Below are 25,458 nucleotides of genomic sequence, written 5' to 3'. Positions count from 1 at the left end.
GGTCAGCTTTGATGGTTTTAAACAATAATAATCCTATTTCACTGTGTTCTCAATTTGATGGCTATTAACGTTTATTATTATAATCTTTCAGTATGATTATTGTTGAGGTAAACAGATTGTCACGTGATACGTATCACTTTTCTCAGCGCAGGTCTGGACCATTTGTGTTAATGGATAAGAAGACAATTTAATTTGTATATCAATTAAATTGTAAATGCCGTGATTAGATGTACCGGTCTCTGTCATTTGAATAACTCGACGGAGGATTAGGCTTTCTGAGCGACTCCTTCGGGAACAACAACAGCTAATAGCACTTACGTTATCAGCAATACGGTTATTAATCAAATTACACGTTTCTAAGTCGTGTTCAAGGCTGAATATATTCAATGTAGTCTGCAGTATGTGTAAGATCTCGCGAGAGTTTCCTCGGCGGTGAGACGAGAGTCTTCGAGATTTGCGCATCCGCCATCTCTTGGAGCAAGAAAAGTAGCAGAACGCGAAGCGCCTGTCAACAAGTCCGAAGAGTGAGACTCATAAAGAAGGTCAAGCGGGGCTCAGCGCTGCCTCTTTATACCTGTTCCCCGTCTTTTGTCAGAGAAGACTTTCATGTGAAAGGAGACAACGGCGGGGAATAAGCCAGACATGTCAAATCTCAGCAAAGGGGGCACTAAAAAAGACACCAAGATGAGGATACGAGCCTTTCCCGTGAGTATGAGCGCTCCGAGCCGGCAACACCGTCACTCGAGCTCCGGGGATCCGAGCGGACAGGCCTGTGTGAACAAATCCCTTCACACCGCCTCTGTGTTCACCCAAATCCCACAAATAATCAAATAACCATCATGAGAGCAGCGTCAGTTTGGTCTGGGTTTAGAGGCTCTTGCGTTGTTTTTACGTCAAGCTAATAGCTAATGACACAAGTTAGCGAGCCTGCTAGCTGGCTAACCTGTTTAACAGCAGCAGATGATGACAAATAAATGCGCAGTGACCCAAATTCACTTGTTTTACTGCATAAGTTACCTCAGTGAGCTTATTTAATCAACAGTAAATGTGTCACTGATCAAAACATTTGTTCTAGTAACGTTGTTTGTGGGAGGTCGGTTTGTCTATGACGACGTTTAGCGTCAAACATGTACCGTTTGCATGTTTATGTCACACATGACCTGTGCAGATGTGGGTATCACGTGATACGTATTTAAGTTACTGCCAGCGAAGAAACGAGTTCAGTAGCACTAATGCTGCAAGAGAGGTTTGATGTATATATGTACAGTTGCCTTGATCTAAACAGTCAATATAACGTTACTGTAAACCAAAATGCATTGATGTTCGCTTGTCAGCTGTAAAATCATGACCGTCAGATGATGAGGTATTTGTGGAAAACGGGACATCATGAGAAAATGATGAATCATCCCTGCCATCAGGCAACTCTTTCAAGCCAATATGGACTACCCAGAACGCATTGGGATAAGTGCTTTATTAAGATTGAGATTAAAATTGAGACAACTCCCTTTTATTATGTTCTGTTGGCCAAGACCTTTGTGTGTTTACCTTGCTTTTTCTCAGTAGACTATGGGTATGGTAAGATAGCTTGAATAACTGTCATAAAACGTCAAGTTGTTCGATCAAACAAATGCTGTGTATTTTGTTAGAACTAACTTTTTTTGATGTATCAACTGCTGTTGACAGTATAACATATTAACTATGGGCGATTGAAAAGCACAAAATGGCACAGTAATTTCTGTCTGCATTTTGACCTGTTGATTTTTTTGAACTTTTTGTGGAATGTTTTGCTTGATTGTGTCCCGTTTAAGTGATTCTGACATTTTTTGTGTCATTACACTTATGTTGTGTGGACTTCCCTACTCTCTTGGGATGATCATTATTTACAGTTATCATTATAGATATTGTCCTTGGTGTGAACGGCCTTAAAGAGATGGTTCACCCAAAAAGTAAAGTTTTATCATCATTTATTCACCCTCATATCATTTCACTCACTTTCTTTTGCGGAACATAAAAAGACATTTTGAGGAATATTGGTAACCAAACTGCTGCTGGTAGCCATTGACTTTCATAGTATGGAGAGGGGAAAAAAACTATAGACGTCAATGCTTACCAGTAACTGTTTGGTTACCAAATATCTTCTCTTGTGTTCAACAGAAGAATGAAATTCATACAGATTTGGAACAACATGAGGGTCAGTAAATGATGACGAGTTCGGTGAACTATCCCTTTAAAAGGAAGGGTAAAAAATTTGTAGAGTGCATAACATTTGAATTTGGTAACCCTCAAACAGTTGGTAGCTTCATGGATCACCTTTTCTCCCTTAATGGTTTCCCCTCTTCTCTCTGCTTCATCTCAGATGACCATGGATGAGAAGTATGTCAACAACATCTGGGACCTCTTGAAAAATGCCATCCAGGAGATTCAGAGGAAAAACAACAGTGGGCTGAGCTTTGAGGAGCTCTACAGGAATGCCTACACCATGGTCCTGCACAAGCACGGAGAGAAGCTCTACACAGGCCTCAGGGAGGTGGTCACAGAACATCTCATCAACAAAGTAAGAGCCACACATCTCTTTCGTGCCTCTTCTCTACGGTGAGGGTGACGGTGTCTAACCTGGAACCGTTCTGTTGGCAGATCCTCTGGCCGAGCACCGAGAAACGATGCATGTACATGTACTTTTATGCGTTTGGTAGATGCTTTTGTCTGAAGTTCATGCATTCCCAGAGAATCATATTCTGTGAACTTGACGTTGCTAATGCAGTGCTCTACTGTTTAGCTACAGGAGGATCCAACACCAGTTCAGTGAAAAGGGATATCAGAGGGTAGAAAGTAATGTGGAGGAGATGAACGCCATCTCGTACCAACAAGAATGTTCAGCACAAAAATCTACTCAAGATTTTCTCATGCAGTTTGTCTGTTTGGACCAGGGTCTGGAACCTTTTATTTTTGGTTAATGCATTTTTCCAAAAGAGCCAAAGTAAAAAATAAATAAATAAATAAAAACTACATATCTATATTCAACCTGAAAATGGATGAATTCTCTTCAGAGTAGGGTTGGGTATCGAGAACCGGTTCCAAATTTCCAAGAACCAGGTACTCGATAAGACACGTGCATTTTGATTCTGCTTTACGATTCCTGCGTTCGCATTTTAATGTGATTTTAAACGATTTATGCGCAGGAAGGGAAAGAACTTGAGCACTGTTTGTGTGCAGCGCACACATCTGAAGCGCGAGCACAGAGAAAAGCCGTCCCGGTGTGGGTTCCTGACCTGCGTCTGTTCTCGAACTGTTCTGTGCATTTCTACTGCAGAAGATTTGTTCCGAGCCTAAACGTGCTTCTCTTTCACATTTACCAACCAATATGCACAAAAATACGTCAGTATATCATCATAAACACAACCGTTTTTGTCTTAAGTGAACGTAAACAGATGTGAAAGAAAATGCACGTGTAAAAAGTATTTCTGGATCCGCCCGTGTGCGTTCAGTGTTAAAGAGATAGCAGCCTAATAAACTCATGCTGCCTGTCATTAATGTTAATCAAAGAATAAAAGAAAATCATTCACCGATCTTGACTGAATATCGTTCGTAACTTTAATGACAATTAATGTATATAATATTTATGAAAAGAAAACTAGTGTTTTTAAAGTTTTAATTTCAATTTCTGTACCTGAAGTTTGTTCAGTTGTATTTATTTATGCTATTACTAATTGATTTGTTTGTTCCTATCTTATTACTGACTGTTTACTTGTTTTTAACAATTTAATGTTTAAAATGTATTAGTCTAGTTGTTTTTGCTGTGGTATTTTTTTTGTTAAAACCATAGGCAAACGTCCCTAAGTGTAAAAGGCCTAAGTGTTCTGTAAGCTGCTTACTGGTGTTATTCAGCTCCAACAGAACACTTTGTAAAAAGACAGAATATGTATGTTTGACATCTAAATGTTTCACTTATAAAAAAAAAAAAAAAAAAAAAAAAGTTTTAACAGATTTGTATCTTATTGGAATCGATAAGCAGAATCGGATTCCCAAGCCTACTTCAGAGTTCTCTCTCTCTCTGTGTGTGTGTGTGTGTGAGAGAGAGAGATAGATAGAGAGACTGAGTAAGTTAAGAATAATGCACGGTGCTCATGTCGACCGTATTTATGTGCATACTTACACCCTGTTTTAGGCGCGCCACCGAAGACAAAGTCTACTACGCTTGTCCGTGTTCCTTGCACGCAGAAAACATCCAGTCAGAAGTGGATTGAGTTCTGTTTCACGGCTTTGAGTTTTTAATACTGTCTGTCTTATTAATATCAAGAATGTCCCGCTCTTTACTGTCTCATTCATTCACGTTCCTTTATTATTAACACTAATAGTCCCACCCGCTGAAAGCATGCGCAGAAAAAAGCGAAAGTAACCGATGAAATGTTACAAAATATAAAATAAATAAAACAAAGTATGTTTCAGTCCTGTCACTTTTTTTTTTTTTTTTTCTTTCTTTTCGCTATTACCACAAATAGTGTTGTCACGGTACCAAAATTTCAGTATTCGGTACCGATACCAGTGAAAATCCACGGTTCTCGGTACCAATTTCGGTACCACATGCTAATTAAAAAAACACACTATTTTTAATAATAAAGTCAAACAAAAATAAAATGTACAAAAATCAATGCCATTCTTTATACTTATTTAAATTATGTTTCAAGTTTTTCCACAAGTAATAAAAGTATGAAAAACAGTAAACAAGTTTCACCCAAATTTGATTTGTCTTTTAATTAATTAAATTTTAACACATTTTATTTTTTTAGTAAATCCCCTTTATTTACCATTAAAATTAAAATATGGAAGAAATATTGTGTGATTTCTTTAAAAATAAATATTTATAATTTTTTTTCAACAGTAGTAATAGTATCACATACATTCTACTAAATAATAGTAATAAATTTCTAGCACAATGTCTTTAAGATAAACTTTTATTTTGACGGTTTGCCGTGAATACCTTTTAAATTTCTGTGTGTAGCTATATAATATGACGCTGGTTTTACTCAAATGAAACGGTAAAATGCTTGTGAAGTGACTCTCAGAGCAGTTCTGGAGATGTTTATGCATTTATGTCCTCATTGAGATGGCAGATGCTGAAATCACCGCAAGCGTCACGTGCTTCAGTGTGTGTAGTAAAAAAACAAACAAAAAAAAAACATTCATTCACACAGAGACTCGCAGAACATGCGGGATTCATATCTGAATCGACTTTTGCGGCTTAATATTTACAGATACTAGTCCGTGTCGCGATTTGATTTAAGTGCAATGACCTACTTTTGATTAATTCATCCAAACTTTGACAAATTCTGTGACATTTCGTGCTAAACTGTAAATTCCGTTTTTATAACTGGATTCCGAGATTCCGTCCGCGTTTTCTGCATCACGGAAATCATCGGCCGTCTGGCGTCAAGAACCGGGTTGACGGTGCTCGGTACCACCGGTACTTAAAAACCTGGTACCGTGGCGTTTTCATTTTTTTTAGTACCGACTTGGTACCGAAGTACCGGGTCTTTTGACAACACTAACCACAAGCAAGCTACATAGCAGCTTGAATCTGAGTTTATTAGCTCTGCGTTACCATAGAAACCTCAGTGGTTTGCTGTCGTGACTCTCATGAACACACACTGAACACACACTTTGGCCGGTACAAAAAATTTATTATTATTTTAAACCTTTTTTCAGCTTATGTAGGCTCTACAACAAAGTAATTGCTGATCTCTAGAGGTGTCTAATGTTTGTAATAGATCATTTGCTGGTAAAGGGTGCCACCAACCCCCCTACCAGTTACTTTTAGACGAAACCTGCGCTCCCTTTCTCCTTCCCATCTTTCCTCTGTGGTATCCTCCTCTCTTCCTTCACCCACCCATTTCTCATCTCTGGATGTAAACGCAGCTACTGAGACTTTATGCTCTACCTTAACCTCTTGTCTAGACGACATTTGTCCTCTCTCCTCTAGGCCCGCACGGCTGCTCCTTCCAACCCCTGGTTATCCGAGGTTCTTCGTGAACATCGGACTACACTCAGAGCGGCAGAGAGAAAATGGCGCAAATCAAACGATCTGTCGGACCTCAGTAGGTACCAGTCTATGCTCACATCCTTCTCTGCTAAAGTCCACACTGCCAAATCCTCACATTTCCGCAACAAGATCGACAGCGCTCCAGACATGCGTAATCTCTTCAGAACATTTAATTCCCTCCTCTGTCCCCCTCCACCTCCTCCCTCCACCTCTATTACAGCTGATGACTTTGCCACTTTCTTTACAGACAAAACTAGATCAATCAGTGGTCAGTTTTCACCTCCACGCACACAGGACCCTCACCCTACCACATCCACTGCTAAAACTCCCATCTTTTCTTTCTGTCCACTCACTGAAGCTGAAGTATCCAAGCTTCTCCTCTCCAACCATCCTACAACATGTCCTCTTGACCCAATCCCCTCACACCTTCTCCAAGCAATCTCACCCACACTCTTACCTGCACTCACACACATCATCAACACATCCCTACTCACAGGTAACTTCCCCATTGCGTTCAAGCAGGCTCGGGTAACCCCACTGCTCAAAAAACCTACATTAAACACTTCTCTTATAGAAAACTACAGACCTGTCTCTCTCCTTCCGTTCATAGCGAAAACACTTGAACGAGTTGTCTTCAACCAAGTCTCACTGTTTCTTTCACAGAACGACAAACTGGATGCTAAACAGTCAGGTTTCAGGAGGGCCATTCAACTGAGACTGCGCTTCTCTCGGTCACTGAAGCCCTGCGAATTGCAAAAGCCCATTCCAAATCATCAGTCCTCATTCTGCTGGACCTATCTGCCGCTTTTGACACTGTCAATCATCAGATACTCCTGTCCACCCTCTCATCACTGGGCATCTCTGGCATTCCACTTCGCTGGTTTGAATCCTATCTCACTGGTAGGTCTTTCAGGGTGGCCTGGGAGGTGAGGTATCCAAAGCACATACACTGGTCACTGGGGTTCCTCAGGGATCAGTTCTTGGACCCTCCTCTTCTCCACATACACTACATCACTGGGTCCCATCATACAGGCACATGGATTCTCATACCATTGCTACGCTGATGACACACAGCTCTACCTCTCTTTTCAACCAGATGATCCAACGGTAACTGCAAGGATCTCAGGTTGCCTGGCGGACATCTCGGCATGGATGAAAGAACATCACCTGCAGCTCAACCTGGCAAAGACTGAGCTTCTTGTCCTCCCTGCCACTCCGACTCTACAGCATGACTTCACGATCCAGTTAGGTTCATCAACAATAACCCCATCAACTTCGGTCAGAAATCTTGGTGTAATCTTTGATGATCAGCTGACCTTCAAAGACCACATTACAAAACTGCTCGATCTTGCAGGTTTGCACTATATAACATCAGAAAGATCAGGCCCTTTCTGACAGAGCATGCTGCACAACTTCTTGTCCAGGCCCTTGTCATTTCTAGGCTGGACTATTGCAATGCTCTTCTGGCTGGACTTCCGTCTAATACAGTCAAACCTCTACAAATGATTCAGAATGCAGCGGCACGACTGGTCTTCAACGAGCCCAAAAGAGCCCATGTTACACCTCTCTTTATCTCCCTGCACTGGCTACCAATCACGGCTCGCATCAAGTTCAAGACACTGATGCTTGCATATAGAACAACCACTGGCTCAGCACCCGTTTACTTGCACTCTCTATTAACAAACTACATCCCCTCCAGAAATCTGAGATCTGCTAGTGAGCGACGCCTCGTGATACCATCACAGAGAGGCGCAAAATCACTCTCTAGATCATTCTCATTCACCATTCCTGGCTGGTGGAACGATCTTCCCACCTCTATCCGGAATGCTGGATCCCTGTCAATCTTCAAGCAACAACTGAAAACTCATCTCTTTCGACAGCACTTGACTTCATCCTAAACTTAAAAAAAAAAAAAAAAAAATTATCTTTACTTATTCCTTCCTTTGGTAGTTTGTATTTATTTGAACAATGTCTGAGACTTGGTGTTGCAAGCACTTCGTATGTCTGATTGCCTCTTCAAGATTAATCGCCGATGTATTCCCCAATTGTAAGTCGCTTTGGATAAAAGCGTCTGCTAAATGACTAAATGTAAATGTAAATGTAATTTGGCGAGTCAGGTGTGAGCCATAGGTTCCCGACCGCTGGTTTAGACCAATGTGAAAAAAGGCAGATGGGCTGAATGAAAATGCAAATTCACTCTTTGACCGTAGGTGCACAGCTTTTTTGTTTCTGATGCACTGATGTATTGGCCGATAAAAGCAGTTATCAGCGCTATCGGACAGTCATTTTAATCAACTGATGATCAGAGCCGATTATTTCCTGTGAATCAGAAGGCAGAGGAAACATACAGTACTATATAAATGTCTCTGTTGAATTTAGGTAATAATAATGCAATAATAACACATTAATGCAATCTCACTTCTTAAAAACAGCACTGTTTACGCAGGTTTTTCCCTTTTGCTAACATTCTGATCAGAAACAAAGTCTCAGCTTTCAAATTTGGCCCGTTTTATAATGAAAATCAAACAATAAATGCTGTTTTGAAGCTCTTAAATGTGGCGTCACAGATGGCTTAAGCTGCTTCAAGTGGCATCATCTCTTTCATGTGTTCCAAATAAGCCCACATCATGATTGATTCACAAAAATATTAACATTTATTGATTTCAAAAAAGTAAAACATCAATATATTTATTCAGTGAGAGCGAAATATAAAAACTCTGATCTTGGCCTTCACTCTCTCACTCAAAGACTTTCTGTCCACTCCAGACTGTTTTGCTAGTATAGACAAGTTTTTTTTTTACTGTGCCCTCATGGTAAAGGCGACATGTCTCTGATTTTTGGACAGGTGCTGTAGTGTTTTTCTTTTTCTTTTTCTTTTTTGTAATTTTCTCGCTGAAAACAAATGATACACGTAAGCAGGCATCTATTATATAATGGTGCTAAACAGCTTGTAAACATTAAGTAACTTAATGTTACATTTACCTCAGGAAAGTTATCCAGTGTTCACAGTTGGTTAGTTAGCTATGAAAGGAAAACACTAGCGAGGAGCTTATTTACTGTCAATTATTTATGTATGTTTACATACATTTTTGAGAGCGTTATCAGTATATCTGGAAAGAAATATCAGTTGAATATAATAGTTTTATTTCTGTTATTAGTTTCAACCTTTTATTTTATAGTAGTGGACCAAATTAATTTATAGCATCAGTTGAGAGATTTTTTTTTCCTTAAAAAAAAATAAAAATAAAAAATAGGCCTACCTGAATTTTTTTCAGATTAATTAATATTGAATCCAGTTGTGTAATACTACATATTGTCATGTTTTCTGAGACGGTTATCATGCTGTCTGTACTGTATCTTAAGCATGTGACAGCATAAGAACATTTAAAGCATACAGCACAACATCACCACTAAACTATCAGTATCAGCAGACAGCATCCCTAGTTTCTGGCACTCACGTAGCTTATTTAAATGTTTAAGTAGCAGTTCAGATTTCTGCATTTACTATGGTGTTTATCAAACACAATAGTACAGAGACAAGAGGCCGGTTCCATATTTGTCCTCTGCTATTCACTGTCCCTTAACAAAAAAAGAGATTAAAAAAAACAAAAAAAAACACTTGCATTGATGGTGAATGTATGTGTCTGCAGCCGTTCATTCAAATGGAAATCTTTACATTTGTCTTGGTGTGAACAGGCCTTAGCAGGCAATGTTGGTTTAATGAAATGAGAACAACTAAGTGGGTTCGAGGTGTGATGTTCACTGTACCGCATGTGACGCGAGTGCTTCATTAACTGATTACACAGAGTTGTTTCTGCTTGCTGGCTTGATATGAATTAGCAGGAAGCCGTGTTTATCCTGTACTTATTTCCAGTCTTTGTCTGTTTAAAGGTACGAGAAGATGTGTTAAATTCCCTGAATAACAACTTTCTGCAAACACTCAATCAAGCCTGGAATGACCACCAGACGGCAATGGTGATGATCAGAGACATCTTGATGTACATGGTGGGTCCTCATGACAGTCTTTCATTGTATGGTGATTGGATTTGTCTTGATGCTACTTCTTCATGAGTAGTAGTAGCTTATTACTGAGCTTGCAAGGCATTGCTGTGTTGATAAACCTCAATCATTCTGGGGCATGTTTCCCAAAAGCAACTATTGCTGCTAGTTCCGTCATTACCAATAGTTTAATGGAACTAATGACCATAGTTTGCAAACAATGCTTTTGGGAAATGCAGCCCTGGTTAGCTGCATTTCAAGTTCTAATTCCCATTTACAGTGGTGGCCAAAATTATTAGAACACTACACTAGTATTTTCACCAGATGAAAAATGTTTTTAAGTCAGTTACATTTCCAAAAATTCATTTTGCCATTAATTGTAATAATCCAGTGAGATTTTTGTCTGACAACAGCCACACAGAGATCTGATCTGATCTGATCATCATCAGTCTGTCTGTGATTACATGAAGAAACAGAACAAACTGAGACAGACTACATCCAGAAGAACTGTGTCTCCAAGACGCTTCAAGAAAGCTACCTGCAAAGCTCCTGAGAAACTCTGTGCAAGTGCACCGAAGACAAAATCTGCTTTAAACACAAAGGATGCTTGCAACAAATGTTGATTTAATTTAGTAAATAGAAGTTAATTGATGAAGGAAATCTATTTATGACATTATTTTTGACAGCATCCTCATTTTACAGCATTTTTACACAAGGGCCTAAAACTTTTAACAATATTGTAGCTTTGCAGGTAGCTTTCTTGAAGCGTCTTGGAGACACACTTCTTCTGGATTTAGTTTCTCAGTTTGTTCTGTTTCATGTAATTCGAGACAGACTGATGCTGATCAGATCAGATCTCTGTGTGGAGCACTGGCTGCTGTCAGACAAAAATCTCACTGGATTATTACTATTAATGGCAAAATGAATGTTTGGAAATGTAAACTGATATTTCCTACTGACACACTACAGCAAAAGATTTGAAACCATTTTTTAGTTGGAGAAAATACTAGTGTTCTAATGATTTTGGCCACCATGGTGTATTTTCTGGAGAATTGGAGGTCAGTGAGTGTGTCTGCATCTGTCAGCAGGGGGGCGTTTAAGGGATAGTTCACCTAAAAATACAAATGATGTCATCATTTTCTCACTCTCATGTCATTTCAAAATTTAATGGTTTGCTTCTTTGCAACACAACAGACATTTTGAGAAATCTCATTTTTCCAAGGCCTGAAATTAATTTCAGAAAAGGTGGGGGAATTTTCCCCATTAGCTGACTCTCATTGTAATTATCTCACCTAAATGTTTGCTCACTTCATGGATTTGTGTATTTTTACCAAATATTGTAAACAGTTTTAAATGGTGCCTTACAAACGCCTTAATTAACAAGCCAAAGATGGCAATATTAATTGCATTCTTTTTTAGTTATTAAATTGATGCAGTTATGTGCTGAATCATATGTATATTGTTACTAGGAAAATACTTCTGAAAACAAACTTGGATGCTAGACGGTATTATGGGGCTATTTCTGTTGCGCAGTAGCCTGCACACGTGCTCTGCTGCGCTGCTTGTGTAATTCTGATGCATCGGTAAAGATTTCTAGACCCAGTTATGTGAAAACCATTAAGTGATTTTTATTGAAGTGATTAAGGCAAGGGATTTCTTTGCAGCAAAAATATTGTAACCGTAACCCTTACATAAGTGTTTATAATAAGAATTGCATGATCATTTCTGGTAAAACAAAGTGATGAGAAGCAGTCGCTATAGCTGCAACATCAGCCACAATGAACTTAATATAACTGACCACTGGTTTTTAAACAACTTTAATTGTAACTTTATTACAGCTATACAGCTGTACTGCAATATTTGGGTGATGGAGATTACTAAGGAGCATCCTAAATTTTGAACAGACTGTTTTCTATGAGTGTTTGCACACTGCTGGCACCTAGGGGTGTCAAAATTAATCGATGCATCGCGATGCGGACGTGAACGATTAGAAAGTTATTTTAGCTTCATTCTTCTCTGCCTCTCTTCCCTTCTGTCTTTGTACAGGACCGGGTGTATGTTCAGCAGAATAACGTAGAGAACGTCTATAATCTAGGTCTCATCATCTTCAGAGACCAGGTGGTTCGTTACGGCTGCATTCGGGACCATCTGAAGCAGACCTTACTCGACATGATTGCCCGTGAGAGGAAAGGAGAGGTGGTGGACAGGTGGGCGTCTTTGTTGTTTTGTTTGAGTAGCATCACATATATATGCAGAAAACTGTGTGCGAGTCGTCGTAATATAAATACTTTATTTTTAATATATCAAACCCTACCTTTACTAATGTGCACACAATAATGCCAGATTTTTTTTTTTTTTTGCCAATTACTTTTTTTTTTTTTTTTAATCCTGTGAATTAAATTCATGAGCCTTATAAGTACCCACTTTTCTGCTCTGTTGTTTTTGCAAACACAACACTACATGAGCCCCTCTGGCTAGGACGGCCTGAGTTTGGGGTGTAAAAAGTACCAAGACATTCTACATAAAGAAAAAATAGGTAATATGTCATTTTAATGTCAAATTTATGGTATTAAAAGTCAAACTAGCCAGTGACATACTTTAAAGAAAGTAAAAAGGCCCACATTTAATTGTGCATAATGATTTATTTATTTATTTATTTTATTTTATTTTTTTTACTTTTTGAAAAGGACTCATTAAATCAAGAGACAGCGGTGTTTGTTTCATTTAAGGGATAGTTCACCAAAACATGAACTTGCTGTCATCAGTTGCCCACTCTCATTTCGGTCCGAACCTGTATGACTGAATTGTTTCTGTAAAGCATTAAAGAAGATATTTTGAGAAATGTATTTTTTGCCTGTTCGATGGAAGTCAGTGGTTACCAACATTCTTCAAAAGATCATTTATGTTCCACTGAAGTAAGAATAGATTTTTGGAACGATGTGAGGGTAAGTATATGATGACAGAATTTTCACTATCCCTTTAAAATCACTTTATGCATAAAGCAAAGAATAATAACTAATACTGGTTTTATTACCATTTAATGGGCCCAATTATAAGTTCTTCTTAAAGAATACATTGTGGGTTTTTTCAACAGCAACAGAAAAAATGCTGAATAAACAGCTGATATTACCTCTCATCAATGTGTTAAATGTTGGTTGACTTTAAGCCTTTCTGAACATATAAGATTATTACGAGAAGTTGATTTTAATACAATATACAAATATTAAAAAAACAAGCCTCTAATTCTATATTGCATTCGAATTTAAGGCTCATTCAAAAAGATGAGGGAGATAACATATGGGCTCTTACCACAGTCTACAACACATTACAATATAAACACCATAAAATAAAACCTGTCATAATTCATCAGCAGTAGATCAGTTGATCATGAAACTGCTCTGAAGCGGCGAGACTAGACCCCACGACTGCTGCATTTTAATTTTGAAATGTGCATCGCTCATATTTATTTAATGAAATCAGCCTTTTGAAGTTTAACAAACTCATTAAGCTGTATCACAAATTATGTTTTCCATCCCCAAATATAAGACCTCTTAAAATGATGATGAAGATGTTTGTTATACAATTTAAGATATTTACTTAAAAATATTTATAATAAAAATAAAAATTCGGATTTGCTGCTTTTTATAACACTCAGACTGGTTATTAAATGTAATGGGGAAAGTAGCTGCAGTTTTCTTAGTGTGTATTGTAATAAGCGCTTGTCTTCATTCAGGGGTGCCATTCGTAACGCTTGTCAGATGTTAATGATTTTGGGCTTGGAAGGACGGTCCGTCTATGAAGAGGATTTCGAGGCCCCATTCTTAGAAATGTCTGCTGAATTCTTTCAGGTTTGTTACACTTACTTGCATTATTATTTCTCTATCAGATGGGTTGTAGTTGGTATCACGATGAATGTGTATATTAGCATTTTAAAGTAAAAGTTGACTCAAAGAATAAAAATGCTGTCTGCTTATCAGTGGTATCTTTTATACACTGTTGTTCCAAACCTGCATACTGTAAAAAATAAATAAATAAATAATTAAAAAAAATAAAAATCAATCTTTCTTAAATTGAATGTTGAATTGACCAGACTTTTATGTGAAGATTGCTCAAAAATATTTTGGAAACAGGGGGTTTAGAATGACATAAGTGTGAGTAAATAATGACTGAATATGTAATAATTTCTACATTAATGTGATGTTTTCTGTTTCTGTTTGTTTCTCATGCTTTAACCCTTGTTTTAATTTTATTAATCTTTTTCAGATGGAAAGTCAAAAGTTTTTAGCCGAGAACAGTGCAAGCGTGTACATAAAGAAAGTGGAGGCACGGATAAACGAGGAGATCGAGCGAGTGATACACTGCCTGGATAAATCGACGGAGGAGCCGATTGTGAAGGTGGTGGAGAGAGAGCTGATCTCCAAACACATGAAGACCATTGTAGAGATGGAGAACTCGGGCCTGGTGCACATGCTCAAGAATGGAAAGACAGAAGGTGCACCGTCCTCATCTCAGTCATTCATTATTACTGTTGTTTTACATCGGTACTAAAGCTTAGTGGTTAAAGAAGGTCCTCTTATAATTTTAGTTGTCAGTTTTATGACCATTTTCCACAATTTCTCTTAAACAGTTTTTTTTTTTTCTGAACATTTGACTCATACAAGATAATGTTTGATTTTTACAAAAAAATATTTTTAACTTGTCAACTTGCAACATGATTCAAGTAACATTCACTTCATTAACCATCTGGTTAAAGAAAGTTCTGTTCCAAATGTGCAGCAAACATAGTGTAAATGTAAAACAAATCTTTGCATGAAATATGACGACAAGTATTGTCCAAAAATGCCTAAAACATAACCTATATGTTCAGAAGTAATACAAAATAAGAAAACTGCTAAATATTTCTTAGAAAAAAAAAAAAGTAGACATTGAGTTTTACAGGTCAACTCGAAAGTTCAAGGCAATTCAAATTCAAAATAACTAAAAGTATAACACCAGTAGACTATGATTAACAGTAAATGTTTTGTAAAAACAAAGAAAATGCCAGAAGCTTTCAGCCTGTGACCATCATGGGAATATGAAATATCAAACTTTATTTTTGTTTTTGCATTTCACAACCCTGCTTTTTCATGTTTTTTTCTATGTGAACATGCTCTTGAAGGATGCGTTTGGATGTTGTGCTCACGTCTCGTGTCTTTTTCTAAAAATGTGGCGCTCAAGTTAAAAGAAGTTCAGCTCGCGTCTTGTAATTTTCCCCTTTCCACTGCCTGCGTCTTGTTTTTCAGTAATAAAAATAATGATAAAGATAATACTTAATAAATGTCCAGCCCTAGTTTGAAAGTGACTTCTGTGTGAGCACTGCTTCATCCATCACTGCTCTGTTCACAGTGGACCTTCTTTAGTCTGCTAATGTGACCGTACTCTTACACTAGGCAGAACACTAAATACATGAGCAGTCACGTTACTGTATTCAGAGTTGTGACTATGCAGAAACACATTTCTGAAAGAAGTGTCTGTGCAGCTTAATGGTCAAAATAATTTTGGTTTATCACAAGCAAAGAAAAAAGCATTTGATAAATTAAAGTTTAGATTTCATTTGTTCCTAAATTCAAATTGGAACATTTAATGAACTTGAATGTAACATTCAGTTAAATAGAAGATTAATAGGAAATGGACATCAGTGGTTTGGAAGCTTTTATGATATTATAGAGATAATATTTATGCTTGTGTGTGCAGATCTGGCCTGCATGTACAAGTTGTTCAGCAGGGTGCCGAATGGCCTGAAGACCATGTGCGAGTGTATGAGCTCCTATCTGAGGGAGCAGGGCAAAGCTCTGGTGTCTGAGGAAGGAGAAGGCAAGAACCCTGTTGACTACATCCAGGTAATAGAGATAATATCTAACTCACAGAACACATGAGGTGTGGAAAAGACCTTTATGTCCAAACCTCCCTCTCTCTCTCTTCCTTTCTTAGGGTCTTCTGGACCTGAAGTCACGGTTTGATCGCTTCTTGCAAGAGTCCTTTAACAACGACCGTTTATTCAAGCAGACCATTGCAGGGGACTTTGAGTATTTCTTGAACCTGAACTCTCGTTCGCCCGAGTATCTCTCGCTCTTCATTGACGACAAGCTGAAGAAAGGAGTGAAAGGAGTGAGTCAGTTTCTCTAGTCACATGATTAGTGGACGCTTTCTAATATAGAAATCATGCCTAAAAATCTTCATTTGAGCAACGCAGTATCAGTTCTTAAATCTTAAAACCGGATCATTTAGTGTACATTGTGGATGAGTGAAAAGGAAGGATGTGTTTTGCTAAGCATTATTAGTAGTTAAAACACTAAACCTTCCAAAATACTCCATACACCATTTATGAAACCTTAGCAGTTTTTAAAATTGTTTGTAGATTACGTATATCAAGTCAGTAGTTAATCCAAGATGTTTTTCTGTTGTCTGTGCTTTAGCTGACGGAGCAGGAGGTGGAGTCGATCTTGGATAAAGCCATGGTGCTGTTCAGGTTCATGCAGGAGAAGGACGTGTTTGAGCGCTACTACAAGCAGCACCTGGCCAGAAGACTCCTCACCAACAAGAGCGTGTCTGATGACTCGGAGAAAAACATGATCTCGAAGCTAAAGGCAAGATCTGCTGCTGTTCAGAGCGGAGGCTCAGCGTGCCCTAACACTGTATGTGTTTCATGTGACGTTTCTCATTCCACAGACGGAGTGCGGATGTCAGTTCACATCTAAACTGGAAGGCATGTTCAGGGACATGAGCATCTCAAACACAACCATGGATGAGTTTCGGCAGCACCTTACGTCGACAGGGGTAATACAGCGAATACAACCAGAATACAGCGAGACTGTGAAGTGATTGCAGTGGATTGAGATTGAATGGTGTTTAATCGTGTTTTCTTCTTAGGTGTCTTTAGGTGGTGTCGACCTCACAGTGAGGGTGCTAACGACGGGATACTGGCCGACCCAGTCAGCGACTCCCAAATGTAACATCCCCCCTTCACCAAGACATGCTTTCGAGGTCTTTAGAAGGTGTTGATTGTTGTATTTTGCAGTCGCTTTGTTCCAGTTTTTAACTCATTTGGGAAGAACTTTGACTTTGAGAGGTTTTGTGTGTGTTCACGGCCACTTAACTCTTTCATTGCAGATTTTATTTAGCTAAGCACAGCGGTAGGCAGCTCACATTACAACATCACATGGGATCAGCAGACCTCAATGCCACCTTCTATGGGCCAATCAAAAAGGTAACAAGCAGTCACTGAAGAATTCCGAGTAATTCCAAAGAATTTACTTATTTAATAATCTAACCTGTGATAATTTGATTTGCGTCTTTCTTCAGGAGGATGGCTCAGATATAGTCGGTGGGGCTCAGGTCACAGGCTCTAATGCCAGGAAGCACATCCTGCAGGTTTCCACATTCCAGATGACAATCCTCATGCTTTTCAACAACCGAGAGAAATCCACGTTTGAGGTACTGCACTTGTGCCACATTTGGCAAAGCTTGGGCAATTTCTCTGCTTTAGAAAAACATGTTTCATGTACGCATCCTTAAAATATAAGCAATAGTTTTAGAACAAGTCGTGGGATTGCAATATAATAATTACTTTAACTAGTTCCAGTGCTGAAGTTTTTTGTTGATGTTCCCATATTCAAAGTTGCATACTTTGCATGTGCTGCACATTTTTTTTTTTGTACCAATTTGTTTATCAGTATATTTTTATTTATCAATTTTTTTTTTAAATTTAAAGTATAATAAAAAATATGTGATAAATGAGATCTGATTGTAGTCTTTGAAATCCAGAAAGTAGTGCTTGAAAAGTCTTTGAAAGTCTTTAAAATTTCATTTTAAACCATCTGTACAGACCCCTGCAAATTTATAATGAAAATTAATGTGCAAGATAAAGTTTAAAGTGAGTAATAATAACTGAAAACTCTGTTCAAATGGAGGATTAACAGAGAAAGAAACATCCCCAAACACACTACATATACAAGGCACAGCTAAAAGATTGCTTAAATTGAAAGTTGTTGATCATTTGCAGTTTAGGTCTGGCTTTCAATTATACACTGGGTGGTACCCTTTCAAAAGGAACTAAAATGTATCAATAAGCAGGGGTAAATAAGGGATAAAGGTGTACCTTTTCAAAAGTACCGCCCCAGTGACAGCTTTTGTATAATGTTTTTTCCTGTAATATTCAATGGCTATAATTACTCGTATAAACAATTGAATAGAGGCACTGGTTCCAGAATAGGCATCAGTTGTACTGACCTTCACTCATAGTTCTTATTAATCAGCCTGTACATTGAATGGCATTACTGTACTTTTCCCACATGTCCCTGTTGTTTTCCGCTCTTGACAGGAGATCCAGCAGGAGACGGATATCCCAGAGAGAGAGCTGGTGCGGGCGCTGCAGTCTCTGGCCTGTGGAAAGCCCACACAGAGAGTCCTCACGAAAGAACCCAAGTCTAAAGAGATCGAGAGCGGCCACGTCTTCACTGTCAATGACCAGTTCACCTCCAGACTGCACAGAGTCAAGATTCAAACAGGTAACGCTCAGCTTGACCGACGTTGTAGAACTCGAGCCAAGATGAGATGCTCAGCAACGATGAAAACCCATACAAATACAATTAAGCTTTCATCTTTGAAATACTTAAAAAACGATGTTGTCTCTTTTGATATACATTCAAATTGTATTTATTATTTTAATGGCAAAGCTCCATCACTTCAGTGTCACGTGATCCTACAAAAATCTTTCTACAGGTTCAAATAACCACTTTTATATTTACAACTTACTCTTTTTGCATTGGATTACTTTTTCTCAAACATATAATAGTTTTTTTTTTTTTTTAAAGCTGAATAAATAAGCTTTCCATTGATGTATGGTTTGTTAGGATAGGACAATATTTAGCCGTGATGCAACTAATTGAAAATCTGGAATCTGTGGGTGAAAAAAAAAATCAAAATATTGAGAAAATCACCTTTAAAGTTGTCCAAATGAAGTTCTTAGCAATGCATATTACTAATCAAAAATTAAGTTTTGGTATATTTACGGTAGGAAATTTATAAAATATCGTAATGGAACATGATCTTTACTTAATATCCTAATGATTTTTGGCATTAAAGAAAAATGGTAACCCTTTACAATAAGGTTGTCATTTGTTAATATTAGTTAATGTATTAACTAACATGAACAAACAATGAACAATGCATTAATTACACTATTTATTCATCTTTGTTAATGTTAATGAAAATGCAGTTGTTCATTGTTTATTCATGTTAGTTCACAGAGCATTAACTAACATTAACAAACACAACTTGTGATTTTAATAATGCATTAGTAAATGCTGAAATGAACTTTAACTAAGATTAATAAATGCTGTAGAAGTATTGTTCATTCTTAGTTCATGTTTACTAATATTGTTAGCTAATGAACCTTATTGTAAAGTGTTGCCAGAAAAATGTATAATTTTGACCCATACAAAGTATTGTTGGCTATTGCTACAAATATACCTGTGCTGCTTATGACTGCTTTTGTGGTCACAAATATCTGTGAGTAGGGTCAGAAAAATTACAAAAACACTGAGGAAGATTCAGTTTTTGCAGAGCAAGTGACATTTAATGCCATGACTTTGAAAGGACTAGAAAGTCTCTGATTCGAGACCCTTTTAAGGCCTTCATTTGTGAAAATGTGAGTTAAGACTTTTTAAGACCTGCAGAAACTCTACTATGTAAAATGGATCATTTTGACCCATACACTGTATTGTTGGCTATTGCTACAAATATACCCGTGCTACTTATGACTGCCTTTGTGCTCCAGGGTCACATATAATTCTTTTTATAATAGGAAAATATATTATAAAAGTTTGTGAAGCAATTGATTTGGATTATGCTCATAGTAAAATGCATGTGTATTATGTATGTGCTGTTTAAATACAGACAGCAGACAGACTGTGATTTCTGCAGTGCTGAACTTGCTTCTCTGGCGTCCTGCTCTTCTGATATCCAGAATGCAGCTTCTCATGGTCATGTTGCGCCCTCTATCGTTCAAGTGTGAATTTGCGTTTTCTTTTCTTTTTTTTCCAGTCTGGTGCATATTCACTTAAATCTTGGTGTTATAGAACAATTTGTTGACTCTTTTTGTTACACAGGGTGGCCGCGGGTCCTTAAAAAGTCTTAAAATGTATTAAATAAAGTTTTGCTTAAAGGCCTTAAAATGTCTTAAATTCAGATTCAGTGGGTCTTAAATATCTTCAGTCTCATTACCGCAAAAGTTTCACCAATCTGACGGACCCAGGGACTGTTTACAATCATTGGACAGACGGAAGATTCCCCGCGCTGTAGTTACTGCGAATACCAGCAGCTCGCTGACAAGCCTCCGAGCTGCTTTAAATGGGTTAATACAAGTTTACTGAAAAATTGCTCGAGGATTTTACTTGCCCGACGGGACAAATAGCTTGATTAAAACTTAAGTGACATTTTATTACATTCAGCGTAAACAGCGATTGGTAATGGATAGTGTATTTCTGGTATCAATGTTGCGCTGTTGAGGCTCATGCTGCCTGTCTCTGTGAGAGACTTATATTGAGAAATCAAATCAAATGAGCATAACGACAAACATAAAGAAACTCACAGAACAAACATACTGAGGTAAAAATTCCAAATGTTTAGTTTATTTATAACATGATGATGATGATAACATACCATGACAAGGGGACTATTTTGCTAAATGTGTTACATTGATTTTGGCTCAAGAAACAAGTAGTTAAGTAGTTACTTACATTTTAGACAGAATATTGACTGTTTTGTTCTATTTCACCAACGAAAATAGTTCCAAACAAAGATCAGAAGTATTGCACATTCTCCAAGCAGCACTCGCATGTTTGTTCCTGAATGATTCAGTGTTTTGAATGTATCGGTTGAATGAATAAGTGACTTACCGCCACCTACGGGTGGTTTAGTTAGTTTAAAAGTATGCATTTTTCCACCAACATTTCTTATTTGTATATTCAAAAAAATCCATTTAAAACATTAATCTCATAACATTATTTATTGCGGTTGTAAATTTGTAGTGCAAATTATTTAATTTGATTGCTAACAGCCCTGTTGTGTATATTACATTACATTTCCTCATCAGTTGTAAGAATTTGACATGAAAGATGACGCATACATTTAATAAGGTTAAAAAATATTGGACTTTATGGAGGTAAATAACAACCTGGGGTAAATATTAAAAACATGCAGATTTAAATATGTAAATGCTGAATAGAAAACTGATGAAAATATTGCTTCATTTACACCACCAAAAATATTGCTGATGTGGAGCTTTTGAGGGGATATTTTATATGGGATATTGTCTTCAGATATGAAAAGTTCTCTGTATATCGTAATAATAAATAGCATTTTTGACAGCGATGATATTTTGTTGTCTTTTTAAATTTAAAAACACATTACAGCAGTGTCTGCATTTTTCTTTACAAAGTCAAACATTTACTGTATAAACAGAAAACTGCTTGAAGATTTAGCTTTCTTGTGTATGACTGAACTAACATTTAGTTGTATGCAACACAGATGTGTCTCAGAAACCGCTGAGAACTGCTTCACATCTGTGTTGCATGGAGTCTGGCAGCTCAGGACGATTGCACTACAGACCACAATTCCTCTGCATTTCTTGGTTTTGCCTCAGAAACAGCATTTTTGATGTCACCCCACAAGTTTTCTATTGGATTAAGGTCTGGAGATTGGGCTGCCCACTCCATAACGTTAATCTTTTTGGTCTGGAACCAAGATGCTGCTCGCCATTTTGGCTATTCTTCAATCCATTCGAATGGTAGTTTTCCGTTTCCTTCCACATATTTCTGGTATTGGTTGCCATTTTAAAGCATTTGATATTATTTTAGCTGAGCAGCCTATCATTTTCTGCACTCCTTTATGTTTTCCCCTCTCTAATCAACTTTTTAATCAAAGTACGTTATTCTTTCGAACAATGTCTGGAACGACCCATTTTACTCATGTTTTCAGAGATAAATGCACAGTACAACATTTGCTGCCTTCGTCCTTAAATAAGGGCCACTTGTTTGACACCAGTGTTTTCACAGAATGATTTACCTCTCGAATTAAACTCCACACTGCTATTATTTTGAACGTGCCCTTTTTAATTAATTATTCAATTACACAGAATCACCAGTATGCATGTCATGACTCTTGGGTCTGTTGGTTTTCTACTGCTCTACCACACCTACTAGTAAAATATTTGCCATATAGAAATATAATTTCTACCAAAAACAGTGATTGATCTGGTTAGTGATGTTGGACTGCTATTATTTTGAACACAACTGTATATACTGTGAAAAGACCAATATTGTAAGATCATTGTTGCATACATTTTTGCATGTCGCTCATCCCTTATGAATGTCATATTATGACTCTGTATTGTGTTTCTCCTCACAAATGCAGTATTTCAGGATAATAAGTATTGTTATACACAGCATCGTTTAGATGTACACCCATGCTACTTTTCAACAGTTCTGTTAGTTAATCATTTGGAAAGTGTTTTTCTGTAACCTGTGTGTCACATCTCTGCAGTTGCAGCCAAACAGGGAGAATCGGACCCTGAGAGGAAGGAGACGCGACAGAAAGTGGATGATGACAGGAAACACGAGATTGAGGCGGCTATCGTTCGGATCATGAAGTCCAGAAAGAAGATGCAGCACAATGTTCTAGTAGCAGAGGTGTGGAGACATAGTTTAAATATCCAAAAAATGTTCAGCCACACATCAACATGTTATTTGAGAATAACAGTGTGATCTCATCTTTTTCCTGTTTCTTTGAATAATTGTTTATAGAGCTTCAGTTTGATCCTGTGTGTTTTTGTCTTTAGGTAACCCAGCAGCTGAGGGCACGATTCCTTCCCAGTCCTGTGGTCATTAAAAAGCGTATTGAAGGACTTATCGAGAGAGAATACTTGGCAAGAACACCAGAAGATCGCAAAGTGTACACATACGTAGCATGAACAAGGAGCGCAATTAAATCTGGCATGAGAGAGCGAGTGAGAGTGCGAGTGAGTGAGCGAGCATTGTTTTGGGACTTTGTTACACACCTCACATGGGATGTTATTTTATTTTATGCCCTTTTTGCCTTTGTTGTCATTCGTACTGGGAATAAACTGAGAAGAAACCTCTCATCTTCTAATGAACTTATTTTAAATAGTTCTTTTCGATTCCCACGACGCTTTCCACTGGATTAGATTCAACACTTTTACAGAAGGTCTTGGTCTCTATGAGAGAAGTGATTTTTGTGTGCGTCTTCACAATCCTACAACCGAATTAATACAGTAAGCCACACACTTTCCCAGCATTGGATATCATTACGAGCATTCATATCATGAAATACCTTCTGAGTTATTTTCTTATATCTGTGTAAGTGCGTTTGCGTCTGTGGCACCTAATTTGGATGTACAGGTTCTTGCCATCAGTACTTTACCTGTAAGATTGTCAAATGTGTATCTGAGTGACAAAGGGATGTAGCTTTTGGTTCAAAGCATGCTTTTACTGAAGACTGATGGAGCAACACTTACACAGCATATAAAATGGTGGTTTGGCTGTCTTTTTTCCCTTGCCGTTTTTTTGTTTTTGTTTTAGTTTTTTTCATGTCTAACATGGCCAATTGTAAAAGATGACTTAAAAGTGTTTTATTTTGATGGGTCCTTTGAAAGCAGTTTAAACAGGGATGGGGCACAGTTTGTGTTTTCAGCATTATTATATTTCAATGTGTATAAATTGTAAAATAATTGTTATTGTACTCAATGCTGAAGTGAACTGTACAGGGCCTTGTTTTCATCATTAAATGTAGAAAAATACAGAAAAAAAAAAAACAATAAAAGGATTGGCCGTTTTGGGTCAGACTTTTTGTCTTGTTCTGATTTCCCCAATGGAGGATCCTGGTAGCTAGGACATCAAAACAATGAGCAATGTACAAACAGAGCACAATAGATATGGTAAATGACAGCTCAAATGTGCATGCTTGATGCAAAAGAGCCAATAAGGTTTGTTCCCTTTCAAATGAGACTTTGCACTGTGCCCTCTAGAGGACACTATGGGAAATGCCTTCTGCATGACCGGTGACTAAATATGACAATGAACTTGATGTTGGAGGGCGACAGCCTATGACGTTCCTACTAGTGCCGCCGTGAGTATAAAGGGGCACCTGTAGAACACATCATCCTCTTCTTTGTCTTCAGGAACCTTGTTTGTGGTGTGTCTAGGCAAGAAGCTATGGATAGCACTAGTGTTTCAGGAAGGGTTCATCCGTGCATGGGCGAGAAGAATGCATGCTCAGTCCTCAAGTGGGCTGAATGCATGCATTGCAATTGTTTATTTTTTTTCTTAAAAGAAGCTCCCTTCTTTTTGGTCCCCTTTGTCGAGAGAATTGGGACAGCCATCCTCAGCTTGTGGATCAGGACCTGCAGCGGCTGAGGCGAGTAGGAAACTGAAGTCATGGTGGAGCTCGCCAAGGAGTTTGAGAGAGGAGAAATGGATCTTTCTCATTCTTCTGTGGGTGATGACGATGCACTGTTGGATGAGGATGTACATCGTCTGATACAGCAGCTAGCAGGCTTCTGGCCTAAAGCCAAGAATAGTGGGATGTGGCTGTTGAGGACAAAGTTATTGCCAAGTCTATACACCCTGCCTGCCCTGCGCACGAGGAGTCGCTTGATGTTATGGATCATGTCACAGACAGATTAGATCTACCACGGAGGCATGAGAAACGTGAGATTGTTTGCGGTAGATTGGACGAGTGTTTTCTGTTGGGACATAATCCTCCGACCTTTATACCCCACCTGGTCTGCGCCCCGAATCTCTAGGGCAATGGTGTCCAATCCTACTTCTGGAGGGCCACTGTGCTGCAGGGTTCAGTTCTGGCTCCAATTAAACAAGTTTGGACACCCCTGCTCTTGGGGCTGAGGACCAGAGACCGGCCCAGAAGGAGAGTTGCCATTCGTGCCCCTCCTTCTTCGAGGAGTAGGGAGCAGAAGAGATGCGATGCCAGGAGGGAGGAAACATGACTTCTTGATCCTGAGTAAACACTCAGCTGAGGTAGGGTGGGGGATGTGTTTAGAGGCTTCTTATCTATGATGATTTAGGCAGTATTTAATGGTCTAATTGACCTTTCTGATTGTGTCAACAGTGAAGTTTGATTTTGAGTGTAGCGTTGGACTCTGGGGTTTTGAAACTTACCTCGAATGTAGCTAGGCCTTCAGTTAAGAGTCATTTTTTGGGGGGACCCCTGTTCCTGGAGCTCGGCCACTGGGGTGCGGCGCTAGGTCTCCTTTATGTTCTAGGCCCCTGAGCTCCGACTAGATCCAAGTTGTACGGCTCTCTTTGAGCCTCCTGATCAAATTATTTTTTTGTTATTTTTTTCTTTAG

The 25,458-nt window shown here is 38.2% G+C and overlaps 1 protein-coding gene across 1 annotated transcript; it reads left to right on the top strand.

The window, feature by feature from the left end:
• The first annotated feature begins 268 nt into the window (after positions 1-268).
• Positions 269-23,941, top strand: cul3b (cullin 3b). The gene is made up of 16 exons (XM_058745233.1): positions 269-705; positions 2,357-2,554; positions 9,929-10,042; positions 12,083-12,243; positions 13,770-13,884; positions 14,300-14,528; positions 15,770-15,915; positions 16,007-16,183; positions 16,492-16,662; positions 16,745-16,852; positions 16,946-17,070; positions 17,186-17,282; positions 17,378-17,509; positions 18,396-18,582; positions 22,619-22,764; positions 22,914-23,941. Exons 1-16 carry the CDS (start codon positions 643-645, stop codon positions 23,043-23,045), a joined length of 2,301 nt encoding a protein of 766 aa, XP_058601216.1. The 5' UTR covers positions 269-642; the 3' UTR covers positions 23,046-23,941.
• The last annotated feature ends 1,517 nt before the right edge of the window (positions 23,942-25,458 follow it).

This window comes from Onychostoma macrolepis, chromosome 15 (assembly GCF_012432095.1).
Source record: "Onychostoma macrolepis isolate SWU-2019 chromosome 15, ASM1243209v1, whole genome shotgun sequence".
Taxonomy (NCBI): Eukaryota; Metazoa; Chordata; class Actinopteri; order Cypriniformes; family Cyprinidae; genus Onychostoma; species Onychostoma macrolepis.
The sequence above is the reverse complement of the archived record's forward strand: the minus strand, read 5'-3'. Positions and strand labels throughout refer to the sequence as shown.